The 14,947-nt window shown below is 42.1% G+C and overlaps 1 protein-coding gene across 2 annotated transcripts in view; it reads left to right on the plus strand.

The window, feature by feature from the left end:
- Srbd1 (S1 RNA binding domain 1) overlaps positions 1-14,947 on the plus strand; it is a 189,062-nt gene that overhangs the window by 85,001 nt on the left and 89,114 nt on the right. For both annotated transcript variants that reach the window (NM_001399769.1, XM_087552978.1), the window contains exon 15: positions 8,325-8,416. In NM_001399769.1, coding sequence (NP_001386698.1) covers positions 8,325-8,416 — 92 coding nt within the window. The remainder of the gene's footprint in view (positions 1-8,324; positions 8,417-14,947) is intronic.

The raw sequence follows: 14,947 nt of genomic DNA on the forward strand, positions 1-14,947 counted from the left end.
TCTCTCTCTCTCTCTCTCATTTGTTTAGTGTTCTGCTGTAATGTTTTAGCTACAGCTCTTACGGCTCAGCAGTGGTTTATCCAGCTCTTACTGGGCTGTTAGAATACAACATTCTCTTTGTTTGTCTGAGATTCTGAGTGTCTGAAGTCTGGCTACACGATAAAGAACATTTGGAATAAGTTTCACTGAGAATGATTATAGCAACCTGATTTCACATGCTTATTTATTAGTAGACAGATTCTCCTTCATGCAGTGATGGTAAACTGACTGTCATGCTGATAGGGCCTAGAGTCACCTAGGAGATGAGTTATCTTAATTAGGTTAGTTGAGGTGGGAAGACCACACCTAACACAGGGCAGCATAGTCTCCTGGGCTTGCATCCTGGACTACATAGAAGCTGGCTGAGCTTGTGTCCCCTTCTGCTCCACACTGCCAATGCACTGCTGCCTCTGTTGCTTCCAGTGCTGGCTTCCAGGACTGCCCCCTTCATGAGGGACAGTGCCCCAAACGAGAACCACAGTAAGTTCGTTAGCTGCTTTTGACTGGGTATTTTATTATAGCAACAAGCAAATTAACCAAGATATATTTAAGGTTTTAACAAATAAAATGAATGAAGCAGACTTTTCTCAATGAACATTTAGACCCATGTCTCTGTAAATTAAAATCAAATTGGAATAAGAAAATGCAGCTAATCTTTTATCATGATCAAGTACATGTAGGTTGATGTCTATATGCCGGTGAGGGCTGGCACAAGATAGGTCAAGGCCATGACTGGACAGTAAAAACGTAAGGTGGGGACAAAGTTTTTCTAAGGTGAGAGAGAAGGGAAAGTGGGAGAATCAAGATGGAGACGGAAAGGACGACCCAGATCGGGGAAGTCTTGAATGGCCCTAGGTAGTTATGTATATTTCTTAAAGGATAGATTTCTATAGGTCAATTTATCTTATCTAGGTGGGTAGTTTATAAGTCATAATTTCACCGTGTAGTTGGAAATTTATACCTTAACTACCAGGGGCAGCTATGGAGAGTGTGAGCAGAGTCCGTGGCAGGGAACTGAGATAGGCCAGCCCCATGCTGGACTTCCAGAGCCCTGATTTTACCAGGTAGCTAGAACCAGAGAGTTCACAGCTAGTAGAGAGCAGAGATGAATTATGGTTAGTCCCATAAGGCCCTCTGGTGCCAGAACTAACTCTAGGGGCCAGCGTGACAAGGGGCCACGCTGGATCGCTGGATCGGCTCAGGGACTGCCTGGGTCTGGGCAGCGTGGAGCTGCTGAGATAAAGATACCCGCAATGACCCTGTGGTGCCGCACTAGTGTGAGATAAAGGGGTCTTCAGTTTTTACTATTTACTGCAATGTGTACAGACTGAGTACTATGAATTTTCTGTCTTAGAGTTAACTGTTAATCGGGGGTCATTATACTTTCAGGTGTGGGGAGGACTTGCAGGTTGGATGTTGGGTTTTCAGGTCCACACATTTCAGAGTGCTGGTGACAAATGTTCAAATGCTAGACATGAAGCATCCCCAAGCTCTCAGGGCGTCCTGCCCTCTGTGTTCCTGTATCATGCCAGTGTTGACTCTGGAGCTGAGCTGCTCTTCCTGTCCTGCATTTAGCAGGGCCTTTGCCTCGCCTTATGGCTGGCCCTGTGGTGTGCTTAGTGGTGTCATGTGCTTTTTATAACAATTTTAAGTTGTTTTCATACATAGGTGGGATGGGGATGAAAGATTTTTCAAAATGAAGGAGTATGAAGATGTGGAGGGGAGAATTGCTATACTCCTTGTAGAAGGCACACAGGAGAAAGCAGGGCTTTCTGTCCCTGCCCCTCCCATTGCAATGCTTACACCTCAGAGGGCGTTCTCACGGGATCAGTCTGACCCACAGACAGTAGTAGATGCCTGTGCTGTTTTAACACACTGAGACATGACGTAGGTCGGTGGGTGAACAGAAGCCTGTGATGCTCTGAGTCGGGGTCTTTGCTTAAATGCAGGCTTTGCTAGATGCAGGCTTTGCTAGATGCAGGCTTTTTTGTTTGATTCTTTTTAAAAATACAGATTTTTTTATTCATATTTTTATTTATATGAGTTGGTGTCGTGTACTTTTAGGTCCCTCAGAACCGCTGGGTGCTGGGAACTGAATTCCATCCTCTGGATGAGCAACAGGTGCTACCTGCTGCACACGTCTCCCGTCCTTTAAAGACCAAGCAGCTTAGACCTGGCTCCAGTTTACAATACTGACAAGGTGTACCTTGAACTCCTGCACATTTTGCCCCCACTGCCCACATATTAGGATGACAGGATGACAGGCACAAGCAGAGTGCATGGTTTTTCTTTGTTTGTTTTGTTGTTCTTTGTTTGTGAATAGCATGAGAGGATTTGTTGCTAGTGCTATTAGGAACCTCAGGCTCCAAGTGCAGGTTCTGCTGGACAGTTGGGAATTTGGATCCGCCCCTTCAAGGCCTCTTAAAGTGTGCCTATGAAGTGTGCTTTCCATGCAGTGCTGAGATGCAGGAAAATTAACCAGGGAACTTGGTTCTGTTGAAATTGCTCTGTAGGAAGGATATCTGATAGGAAGGATATGTACCTGGGAGTGCATGGAGGTTCACATGTGCAGACTCTAAACCTGCCCTGGCTTGTGGAGGGTCCTCTGCATGGTGACTGCACTGTTGCCGATGTTGTTCTCAGGAAAATGAATAGTGCTGAGACGTTCCCAACTGCTAATTGAGGAATTGTTCCCATCTTGCCTGCCACCAGATGGTGCTGGAGTTACACACCTAAAGGCAAATGCAGCTGCCATGCAGAGGTGAAGTGTGCTTGCTTTCTAGTTCTTTCTGAGTGCTTTCTTTGCTGACCTTCCTGGCATGCTTTGGAGTGGGTTAACAGTTAACACTTAACAGTTAACGTTAACGTTAACAGTTAACATTGTGAGCAGTGAGCCAGTTGGGCCAATTGATCACGGAGGATATGTTAGCCCTGGAAACTTAGGGGCAGGTAACTAGTCCTTCCCTATAAAAGATGCCTTAATGCATTTGCTTCTCATCTGGCCTGTGTGAGATTGACAACGTGAGGTTTCTGCTTCCTTTTAAGGAGCCAGGAAAACACCATGCCTACAGTAATCTAAAGGTGATGTTCAGGGGTCATTACCAACAAAATTTGTCTGTCCCAAGTAAAGTCAAAATGGAATAATTTAAAATTGGGTACATTCAAAATATTGGATATTGTTTAATAACAGATTTCCTTGTTAGTTAGCAATTATACTTACATTTGAAGTTTGTTTTTTAATTACAAAAATATGACTTGGGTATTGTGGAAAATAAAAGGAATAATTTTTGTTTAGGTATTATTCACATATTACATGAAACAATTTTCTTTGTTTCATATATATTTTGAAGCTAAATTTATTGTGGTAATACAGTTTTATTGTTACTTTTTTTCACTTAATTTATCATGAATATTTTACATGAAATCAAAATCTCTTAGGATGATAATTTTGATTGACAAGCTGGCTTTCCATTCATTGAATCTTTAGTGATAGGCATTTAGATTTTCATTTACTTTTGGTCCCTTCTGAACCAAAATTTATTTATTTTTTTGTGTTGTCTTACTTTTATTTCATATTAACTCTAGAAATATATTTCTGGATCAGGAAGAAAGGATAGTTTTTGTAATTTTTACTCGCATTTTTATTTTACCATCAAGCTTTAAAGTTAAATATCCCTGCCAGTATTTGATTTTTTTTTTCCATCGTCTTCCTGATCATCAGCAGGTTACCACTGTTTTTGCTGTTGACTGGTTGATTGTTTGGTTCTTGAGACAGGGCCTTCCTGTACAGCCTAGACTGACTTGTGGTCTTGCTGCCTCCGCCTCCCACTGCTGAAGGCGCGGTGTGAGTCACCATGCCCAGCTTGGGTGCTTCCCTGCTCAGAAGCTCTGTAAGCTCCACTGAAGAAAGAGAGCTTGGTTATGTTCCCTAACATTCAACCCTACAACCCCTTCTGTTTGTGGGTTTTGAGTTTTAGGTTTATTACCTGTTCTAAGAGATAAGCCGATATCCATTCATACTTCCTAACAGACTCACTCACGGGCAGAGCAGACAGTCACTGCGTGTCAGTTCTTTTTTACAGTAAACAGAGTGAGTAAGATGAAATAAAAAGTGACCAGACAGCAAAGAGCAGGAAGAGTACAAGAGAAGGCACAGGAATCAGAGACTTGGCGCTTCCTAGTACTGAGATTAGAGGACATTTCTGGCCTGAAAGTTGAAAGAACTGTGTTTGAAGACGCTGTTTTGAAGACTTGAGTGGAATGTTAGCTTTTCAGTACAGCAGAGGTGTAATACGTCCATTTAAGGAGGGCAAAAGGAAGGAACTACATTCTTAGGAAGAAGGAGAAGGACACCAGTCTGTATCAGGGGAAGAATTCTGCCCTGGCAGGTGTTTTTTGATTTTTTGTTTGTTTTTTAAATCTTAGTCATTACATTTTTACTTAAGCAAATTATTTCTTCCATTAACATAAGGAAGGAAGTAATTTATTTTAATATCAGAGGAGACAGCAAAGCTATTTTTGTATTTGGAGAATGGAGAGAGAAGAAGCTGTTCATGCAGGAGCTTCACAGCCTTTGAAGTGAAAACTGTCGGTAGCAAGAGCAAGCCAGCCCTTTCTTATGCCGGGACCTCGCTCTTTCATCTTCCTTTTGTAAAGAAGAAAGTCAAGGCACCCAGTCACTAAGACAAGTAAGTACTCAAGACCTGGCCAGGAAGGTTTTATCAACATTTAGGCTATTATGTGAAAGCTAAGAGATGTGAATTCCACACTTGAAGTATCTCTTTAAAAAAAAAGAATCAATTATTGATTTATGGCATATTTTATATAAGCAACATTATTGGATTTTGAGTATTTAAAAATGTAGCATTTTTATTTAGAGAGTTTTGGGAGATTTTTTTTTTTTTAGTGAATTGAAAATAATTGTTTCTATATTGTAGATATTTGACTTTTTTTGAGGGTGTAGCTTGAATTTTTTTTTTTAACATAAAGAGACACAGACAACCCCAAAATCCTGTTTTGGTAAAATGTTTCTAAAATTACCTGTTTACTACCTGAGACTCAGTGTGCTGCATGTGGATCTGAGGAAGTGGAGCTCCATGTGAGCTTCTGAAAGTCTAGAGTACAAGTGCAAGATGTCGGATGTCGGATGTCTCTGCTCAGGTTTCTGTCTCAGCTGGATAATTAGAAGGAATGTTGGTATACTCCGAGAGTGTTAAAACATTAGTTCATTTTCAACTTTCTCTCTTAAAATTGCCCCAAGTAATAAGTCCTGATTACTCCCGGTGGCCTTATGTTCAAATAAATAAAGATTGCTATGATCCTAAGGCTAGAATCCTGGAGAGAACTCTGCTTTTTAACTATAACACTTCCCACATCTTGGCAGATGACCTTTCACAAGGCTCGAGGTTGTCTTCTTCATATGCCTGAATTTTACAGGCCGTCAGCATAGCTCCCTGTGGCTGACTGGGAGGCTTCCCCTAAACAGAAGGTGCCTGCTTAGTCTGACATGGGTCCTGCTGAGTGTCTGCCCTTGGCCTTGGGACAGGACGGAAAGCTGCAGAGGGACTTTGATAGCTTTGTCCTCAGTAAGTCCCCTGGGTAAGACGTGCCTCCCTCCCATTCGTTTTGATTTTAGGTACATATGCATCGTAGGCCATATGTGTTTTATATCTGAGTAATCTTCCTTTAGGTCCTTTAGCTTTCTGACCCATGATTAGTATTTGACCGTTTATTGGGTCCACACTGTTCAGCAAATATGGCATATGAAATTTACTACATTTTGTATTGATTTAATATTATTGTTAATATAAAATCTTTGGGTGCAATGTGTTACATCTGTTTCGTATTCCTCTGTTTAAAAGAAGTGGCAGTGTGGAATTTGGAGGAATATTTATTATCTGAGTATTTTTCTTTGCAAAAGTTTCCTCTCAGTTTGTTGAGAATTATAACCTCCAAGAGAAAGTGAATCACTTGGCAAATTCTCAGGTACCCGACTACTAAAGGCAGTTAATTAAAATTTTAGCTTACCATTTAAGTTCCCTTCACTTAAATAGTTGTAACGTTGGAAATTTCTGGAAATGATATAAAGTGCATTTGTGAGAAGGTTTTTTTTTTTTTAAACATTCTTTTCTTTTAATAATGGCTACATTTTGTGGATAGTTAACACTTTTAGAAAGGACTTTATTAGCCCGCATGCTGGTTTGTGCTGAGGTGGCTCTTTCTGGAGCTGGTTCCTGAATAGTCTTCTTCCGTGGTAGTGTCATAACCCTTTTGGAGATTATGAACTTTCTTAACTAGCCAGTGTAAGCTCCAACCCATTTCCCTAGGGATATGTAGGCATAAACAGCATTTCACATATAGTTTAAACCTGTGTCTCGCTGCCTAGTCACTCAGAAGCCAGTTAGAAAACTGCTGTATGGAAACTGATGTCCCTCCTAGTCAGTGACATCAGCTTCATCTTGCTGTGCCACACGAAGATTCTTCAATCCATGGGTTTTACATTTTTTATTTTACTTATTGTTATTGTGAGACAATGCAGACACGTGTGTCTTTGCACATTAGTAAGGTCAGAGGACATTTTTCAGAAACCAGTAGTCTCTAGTGCTGTTGTCCTCTGTGAGTTCTGGGGGATTGATCTCAGGTTGGTTATCAGGCTTGGTGGCAAATACTTTAATCTGTTGACCCATTTCATCAGCTTGCGTTTTCTACACTTTGTTCTATTTTATCTGTCGTCATTATGAGTAGAAGATAGAATAACCTGGATCTTATGTTGGAAGGAAAAGCACAATTCCTTTTAGTTTAAACTTGCTTTCAAGTTAAGGAGTTTCATTTGATCTTGAACATGCTTTAGGGTTCTAAAGAAAACAAACTCCCTTTCTCTTTGGGTCTTAGGTGAAGACCTGGGAGAGGTAGGAGTTCATAGGAGCTGTTGCTGGGAAAGTGGATCTTTGGAGAGGCGCTACACAAAACTGAGCTGCCCTGCTAGTGAAAGCCGTGTAGATTGTTAGCTCAGCTGTGCTTGTCCAGAGCTGGTGCCTGGGGACCAGGCAGGTTAGGATACACCCAGCCTACTTGTTCGTCAGCTGTAACCTTGAATGGTGTCTGCCTGTCAGTAGGACCTAACTTACTGATGAGCGTCTTTCTGGAGTACCTTTCTCTGTGCTTCAGAAGGGAACAAAGACCGACCGTGCTGTTCGGCAGCAGGGCTCCTGCTTCTTGTCATCAGACCCCAGAGCAATGGTCTCTGGGGCCCTTTGGCCTCCAAAGGGGTTGCCACTCCACAGGTTGAGAGCCACTTCTCTAGAGTAATCTCAAGCATTAGTGACTTACAGTTGTCACATTTCAGTAAAGAGGCTTCCATTTGATTACTAGCATTTGATTACTAGCATTTGATTACTAGCATTTGATTACTAGCAAAGGGTAGTAGTATGTTAGAGGTCCTCTGAGTGCGTCTTGGATGGTCGGAGAGGAGTGTGAGGAGCTCAGATGAAAGAGGCTGCTAAAGGAGGAATAAAAATTAACACTGGCACGAGTCTCCTTGACTCTGCACACCTGATGGTCACTTGGCAGAGTGAAGGTCTTGTGGTTGCTTTTATGTCATAATTTCAAATGTTTAGTTAGGCAAATGCTTGCCAACCACATTGTACAACCGTATCTGCACGAGTGTCTTCACTGTAGTTTGTAAAGCACTGGGGGCCACAGGAAGGGAAGAGGGTGATCTATGTGGTGCTTTGGTTAAGTGAATGATGAGCGACTCCTTTAGTATCTGCCTGAGGGGAGAGCTTACAGTACTGACCCTCCTGACAGGAGATTGGCAGGCAGGCCTGACCTTCCCTTTCCATGTATGTTGTTACATATGTGCCATACATATAACCAGGTAATAGAAGAGTAGTGTTTATGGTAATGGTTCTTGCTGCATGACGACCACACCAATGACTGTTAATTCAGATGGAAATCATAAATGTCAGTCAGGAATGCCCACTAAATAGGAGAGAAGCTGAATGTATTCTGGCAACTTTAAAGTTGACATTAGGGGAAGGTATTCATTATGTTCATTTAGATGCTCTTGTAGGTAAATAAATTTGTCCTGGATGTGAGCCTTTGTGTCTGCTATACAGAAAAGCACAGCTTATCTAGGTAAGCACACCTCAGTGCTACGGTCTGTGGTGGGCAGTCCATGCTGTGGCTGTCGTCTGGCTCTTCCTGTAATGCCTAGTTTCTTCATGTGTTCTCTTCGACCAGGTGGATGGCTTAGAAAATAATGTTCCCGCTTTCTGTCTTCTCAGCATCGTGAGTGAAGCAGGGGCCTCTATCTACAGTGTCAGCCCTGAAGCTAACAAGGAGATGCCGGGGCTGGACCCTAACTTGAGAAGTGCAGGTGAGAAGCTGTGACAATCACACAACATGGGACTGAGATATTTTAGATCTGTAAATGTGACAAACTAAGTATTTTACATAGCCATGAAAATGCAAAAGCGTCACCCCGTGTAAAGACTTGGTACTTCTGTAAGTTGTAGACTAGACCAATACTAGAAATTATGAAAACGGTGAGCAACAGTACAACAAGACACCACGGCATGCTATCACTGGCTATTCTCTGGACCCTGTGGTGATCTTGGCGTCATGGCGACTGCCCTTCTAGTTCCCTTGGTGGTTGCTGCCATGCCAGCCAGCCCCATGCAATGACCACTTATCTCCTGGCTCTCTTGCTGCTGATTCTGCTCAGTCACAATTCCTAGTAACCCGGTAAAATCAAAACTCTAGAGGCTTGTAATTTAACAGTCAGATTTATATCAGTAAATTCTCACCCCACAAAATGTCCACACAATAAACTGAGAGCCCGTTGATATTGATATAAACTGCCCACCTAGATAAGACAAATTATTCTATAATAATCCATTCCTTATAAGATATTCACAGCTACCTGTGGCTACTTAAAGCCACAGATCTGGGTTGTCCTTCTCCTCCTCCACCTTGGTTCTTCTCTCTCTTCATCGTACTCTCGGTCCCATCTCTAAAATTCTCAGCCTGCCTTCCTTTTCACTGCCCAATCACAGGCCTTGCCTTATCTTGTGCCTGCCCTCATCTGCAACAGTACTCTTCTGCTTTTAAATACCTCGAAGTACTCCAGAAATAGTGAAAATTCAAAGGAAAAAGTCTTATTAAATGCCAGAGCTCAATATAAGGAGAATAAAACGATTATGAAATAATTATTGTAGCATTTTCTTGGCAGTCAGTGACATAAACATAATGCAGAGCCAGTGTGTAAGGCACAGACGCTTGGTTTCCTCCTAAACACTTGGCAACTGAGCATCCTCTGGGCCTGAATGAGGCTTCATGGTGACGCGGTGCTCTAAACGTGGTGCTCTAAAAAGCCTGCCTTTCATTCGCACTTGACTGCTTCGATGTCTAGGATGTGGAGTAGCTAAAATTATGTAATAGAAAATTAAAATACTTTGAGAAATCTAGGCAAGGTAATTGGAATAAATAAAATTTTACATCTGGATATATTTTCTATACAATGGGGAATATTTATGCCACTCTCTTAGAAATTGAAGTTTCAATATTTGTGCTTAAATATTTTCACTGACTTTTAGAATTTTAGCTCTATATCTGGAAATATAATTTTTGAAAAGTTTTTGCATTGATCTAAAGCTTTACAAAGTTTAGTATAAAAGACCCTGTTGCATCTTTTCAGTTGATTGTTGGAATGAGACACTTCCTTGGCTAAATTATCTTCTAAAACTCAAACCTTGCTTCTTTTGCTGTTGTCTCCCCTATCACACAGCTCAGCCTCTTTCCCATCTCCTAGTGCTTGCCTTGGAACCAGTGCTAGGAGAGGGAAGTCATCAGAGGGAACCTGCAGACTAGTTTTTCCTACCCAGAGTTCGGGAGACACTGCACACTATCGTCACTGTTGCCCAGGGACATAACCATTCTTACCACATTACAAATGAAGAAACTAAGGCTTAAAGAGGCTATATATTTTGTGAGTGTGCTTGTAATGTTTGTGTCTAGACTGTCTGAATAAATGATAGCTTTATTTATCTAAAAAAAAAAAAAAAAGAAAGTAAAAGGTAATTGCCCATTTTGGCTTTCTCTTCTAACACAGTGTTGGGAAGAATACTTTTGCCATAATTTGGGGGAGGCAACAGTCTGTTGTTGTAAAAATATAAAAAATAAAACAGTCTTTTTACCCGCTCTAGGTCTGGCACAGTAGTGCCCCAAGATATCTGGTAGATACCTTGTCAGAAGTACACATCCCAACTCCATGGCTGCCCAGTGTCTCTAGCCGCTGCACCCTTTCTTACACTTAAATCACTACATGAAAGACCACACAATACAATAACCTCTGATCCAATTGATAAGATATGATTGCCCACCTAAACATACAAAGCCCTGTACACGTCCATCCCTGAAGAACATTCATAACAACCTGTAAATAGACAGAGTGAATCTTAACATCAGCCTCCATGTTCTCTCCACTGTGGCTACCCTCAGTCCCCTGTCTCTCCATTCCTGTCTCCTCCTCTTTCTTCAAACTTTTCTCCCACCCATCCTTCCTTCTCGTCCAATGACAGGCCTCATTCTATCCTGTACCTGCCCTCACCTGTATTTTACAAATTAAATGGGGCAAAGGTTCTGGTGAAGTCACCTGAGTCCTGAGTATGTGACTAGGCCTCTGTCCTTAGGGCGGTGGAATTAGCATCAAAATACAGTTAACTCCAGGGCAAACCACAACAACAGTCCCTTGGGTTTCTCAGCTGCTAATGAAACTACTGGCCCATGAAGATGACCAGTGTCGTAGAGTCACAGGTGAAAACAGAATACAGTGTCCAACACTGCCCTATGAAGGTAGAGTGTGAGGAAAAGACAGCCAGTGCTCGGTTCTCTTGCTTGATTTCGGAATGTTAACTGGCAGCGGCTTCAGTCGTGGCTCACTACAAGTATGCCTTCCTTCAGACCACACCTGTGTGGAAGTGATAGTGTTTAATTTATTCTGACTCAAAAGCATCTTACAAGCCACTCAGGTCTTCAGTGTCTGCCTTTAAGGAAAACAGTCAAAGAAGCTTGGTCTCCTGCTGTAGTTCCTAGGGGCCATGTCCCTTTTCAAGTCTCATTGTTGTCTAACATTTTGCTGTTCCTAGTACTTGATGCCCAGGATGATTTCATACTTTATTTCAAACCTCAGCACGTAGGTATGGATTTTTACCTTTAAACCCTTTTATATGTTGGATGTGTGTTCTCCCTGGATTAAAGTACTAGAAGTTTGGCAAGGTATGGCAATGTTGATAAATGCTTGACCCTTACAGAGCTGGGGCCTAGTCCTGGGTGTTTGAACCCAGAAGGCTGTCTCCTTCAGCAGGGTAAACACAGTCTTCTGTAGTGAGTGACTTGCCATGAGAGTTCATTGATATACAAGGAGGCCGCAGTGTGCTTTGCCCCTTCTGCATGCCATGGTTGGTTTTGTTTTATTTTGTTTTGTTTTCCCTTTCTTCCATACTGTAATCCATTCTGTCCTCACCAGAAGCCAAACAGATGAGGCCAATCAATCTTAGGCTTTCTAACTCTAAAACCGAGAACTGAATTTAAATGAGCCTCTTTTTACAATTAATGACCCACTGTCAGCTATTTTGCTATAGCAACTGAAAACAGACTGATATAAATCCTGTATTAATTGGCTGTGTTAGAATATAACAGAATCATAACATTTTAGAAGCATTAAAGCATATCTGAAATGACCTTCATACAGACATCTCCTTATCAGCTTATTGAAAACAATTGTTTCTCTACTAAATGGTTGTATCTCCTATAGTAAATACATTGCATGAGACCATTCAAATTGGACTGATAGAACTTGTAGATTTCATCCTTCCTCTTATTTCTGAAATTCTAAAAAAAAAAAAAAAAAAAAAAAAAAAGGTAGAAACATGAGTGAATAGAAACAAGGACAAAAAGAAAAATGAGAAGCGAGAACACAGCAACAAGTTTTGAAACCTGAAGCTAGCTGGATGCGTAGCCAGTGAGCCAGCCAGCCCAGCCCAGGTTGATAAGATAGCTCAAGTGTGGCCAGCAGCACTTGTTACAGCAGCCAAAGGCTGGAAACAGTCCAAGTCCAGCAGCAGATGATAAAGAAAGAAAATACATTCCCACAGACTGGGATACTATACAGCCGTAAAAAGGCCGATACATGCACACCATGAGTGAAACTCGAAAACATTAAGTTGTGTGTAAGGAGCCAGTCACAGAAGATGGCATTCTGTGCAATGGCACAGGTAGGAAGCCTTAGAATAGGCAGATCTGTAGGGAGAAGCAAGCAGCTGTGCTTGTCAGGTACGAGGGAGAGATGGCCATAGGGTGACTGATCAGTGCATTCCGGATTTTCTCTTGATGTGATGAATTGAAATATTTGAGAATGTGGTTAGAGTTGGTTAGAGTAGCCACACAGTGTGAGTATAGTAAGTTGCACTGAGTTTGTGCTTTATTTAAAATGCCTACCTACTGTAATAAATTTCACTTCAACCCGATGGCAGCAGCAGACATCTGCTTTTATACAGTGTGACTGCTTATTTCTATCTTTGTGTGAGATTAGAGTGGTCGTCTCTGCCGCTAGGGAGGAGTCTGCTCTCAGAACCTTAGAGCAGAGCTGAGCTTTCATCAGATGCTTGGCCTTGACTGACAGACACCTCAGGATCAGGCCTGCCGGAACAAGGTCCCAACCCCTCGCCTTTGGGTAAACTAGAGGGTGATCATAGGTTCCCTGCTGTAAGAAAGCCCTGTATTAAAGACTTTGTCAAAAGACAGTGGGACAAAGAGGTTGCTTGGAGGAAATAGAAATGATACAGATGAGAGAATGAAAAGTCCAATTTCTCAGAATAATCAAAACATTTCCATCACTCGAGGGTGTGTGTGTGCCACACAGATACATCACCTTCATCTTAAACCAAGTCTCTGCACCTTGGAACTTGTGTTCCTTCTGCTGCAGTGTCCCAAGCAGCTCCAGAGCCGGCTGAGAGATGGAAGAAACATCGTCTGTGAATTGTAACAAACTCATTGGCTGGGTAGCTACCACCATCATCGCAGTCAAGCTGTAGAGACAGTTTATCAGGTTTCATAATTGTCAGCTTCTTGTTCAAAATAGAGTTATTTACAGAAGGTCAAGATTACAATCTACTTGCACTGAGTATTCAAATTATGAAGAGAGATTAATTTCCTGTGTTCCCTCTGTCCCGTTGGGTTTCTATTGCTGTGATAAAGCACCATGGTCCTCCGTGGGGAGGGAAGGCTTTATTTGGCTCACAGGTTACAGTCCATCATCATCAGAAGCCAAGGCAGGAACCGGGAGGCGAGAGCTGGTGCAGAGGCCATGGAGGAGAGCTGCCTTCTGGCTTGCTCCCCCTGGCTTCCTCAGTCTGCTTTCTTATAGAACCCAGGAGCACCTGGCTGGGCACCATTGTTAGTGAGCTGGGCCTTCTCACATCCCAAAATGCCTTAAAGATTTACATACAGTCCACTCTGGTGGAGGTGTTACATTAACAAAAATCCTGGCTAGGACACTTTCTGGTCAGAGAGAAAGTGATAACATGAGATGTGTGTTAGATTTAAAAAGAAATACTTGTCTTAGGTAGTGGTTTATTGCTGTGAGGAGACATCATGACCACAACAACTCTTATAAAAGGAATCATTTAACTGGGGCTTGCTTCTGGCTCAGAGGCACAGTCCATCATCATCACGGCTGGAAGCACGTGCAGGCACACATGGTGCTGGAGAGGTAGCTGAGGCTTCTACATCCAGAGCAACCGGCAGCAGGAAGAGAGACAAACTCTGGGCCTGCACGGCGTCTGCAGCCCCAAAGCTCATCCCTAGTGATGTACTTCCTCCAGCAAGACCACACCTCCCAGTAAACGCCAGGCTGTATGGACGTAATGGGAACAGTTTTCATTCAAACCATCACGACATTGTGTTTAATACTATTAAATAAGAAGACAAAGTTTAAAGATCACTGCTTACTGGAGTTTTGGGGGCAATAATTGGCTTGTTTTATAAATTTTAGGAATTTAAATATTTCTTAGAAAATGAAAGTCCCAAAACCTAGAACCTGTTGCATCCTCAGGACATAAGATCTATTATGAAGGGAGAAGAAATGTTTCTCTCAAGGCTGCTGAGGGTTTTGATGAAGACATCCTTTTTAGGACGGAGTGCTCCATTGTTTCTCATTGTCTGCACATTGTTCAGTTGGGGGTGTCTTTGTTAGTTCCTGTCTACTGCAAAAGGAAGCTATGGGTAGAGGAGTATGTCATTAGGAGTCATTTTATTGCTGTGTTCTTTTGGCAGAATAACAGTAGTGGGGTCCCCCAGGGCCCATCACCTATCTAGTTTCAGATTCTTAGTCATTTCAGCAGTTTCAAGTATGGGATCGATGTCATGGAGTAGGCTTTAAATTCAAAGGTAAAGTGGTTGGTTACTCTCATCACACTTATGCCACCCTTACCCAAAGTCACTGTCACATTAATACCACCATGACACGATGTCACCATTACACTCATGCCACCATGACATGGTCACGCTTATGTACCATTACAGGATGGTGCCATGACGCTAGTATATCTTGCAGGTCTCTGTTTTAGGTTGCTGGGCTTGTAGCTAAGAGATACGATGATTATCTTTCTCGTCTAGTAGCATGCGGGGTACCTACCAGTACCATGAGCATTAGCTTCTAGCTAGACATAACTAGAATGTCTGCATATAAGATGACATATGTAAGTGTAGCTTTCAGTGATAGGATCTTCCCATCAAGTTGTGGAAAGTAACCAATAGCCTTGGCAATCGCCTGTGATATTTGCAGTTTCCATGGGGCCCCTTTGATCAATAATACAGCAAGGTATAACACAATTCTGGCACTGGATGT

Source organism: Rattus norvegicus, chromosome 6, assembly GCF_021556685.1.
Source record: "Rattus norvegicus strain SHRSP/BbbUtx chromosome 6, alternate assembly SHRSP_T2T, whole genome shotgun sequence".
Lineage (NCBI taxonomy): Eukaryota > Metazoa > Chordata > Mammalia > Rodentia > Muridae > Rattus > Rattus norvegicus.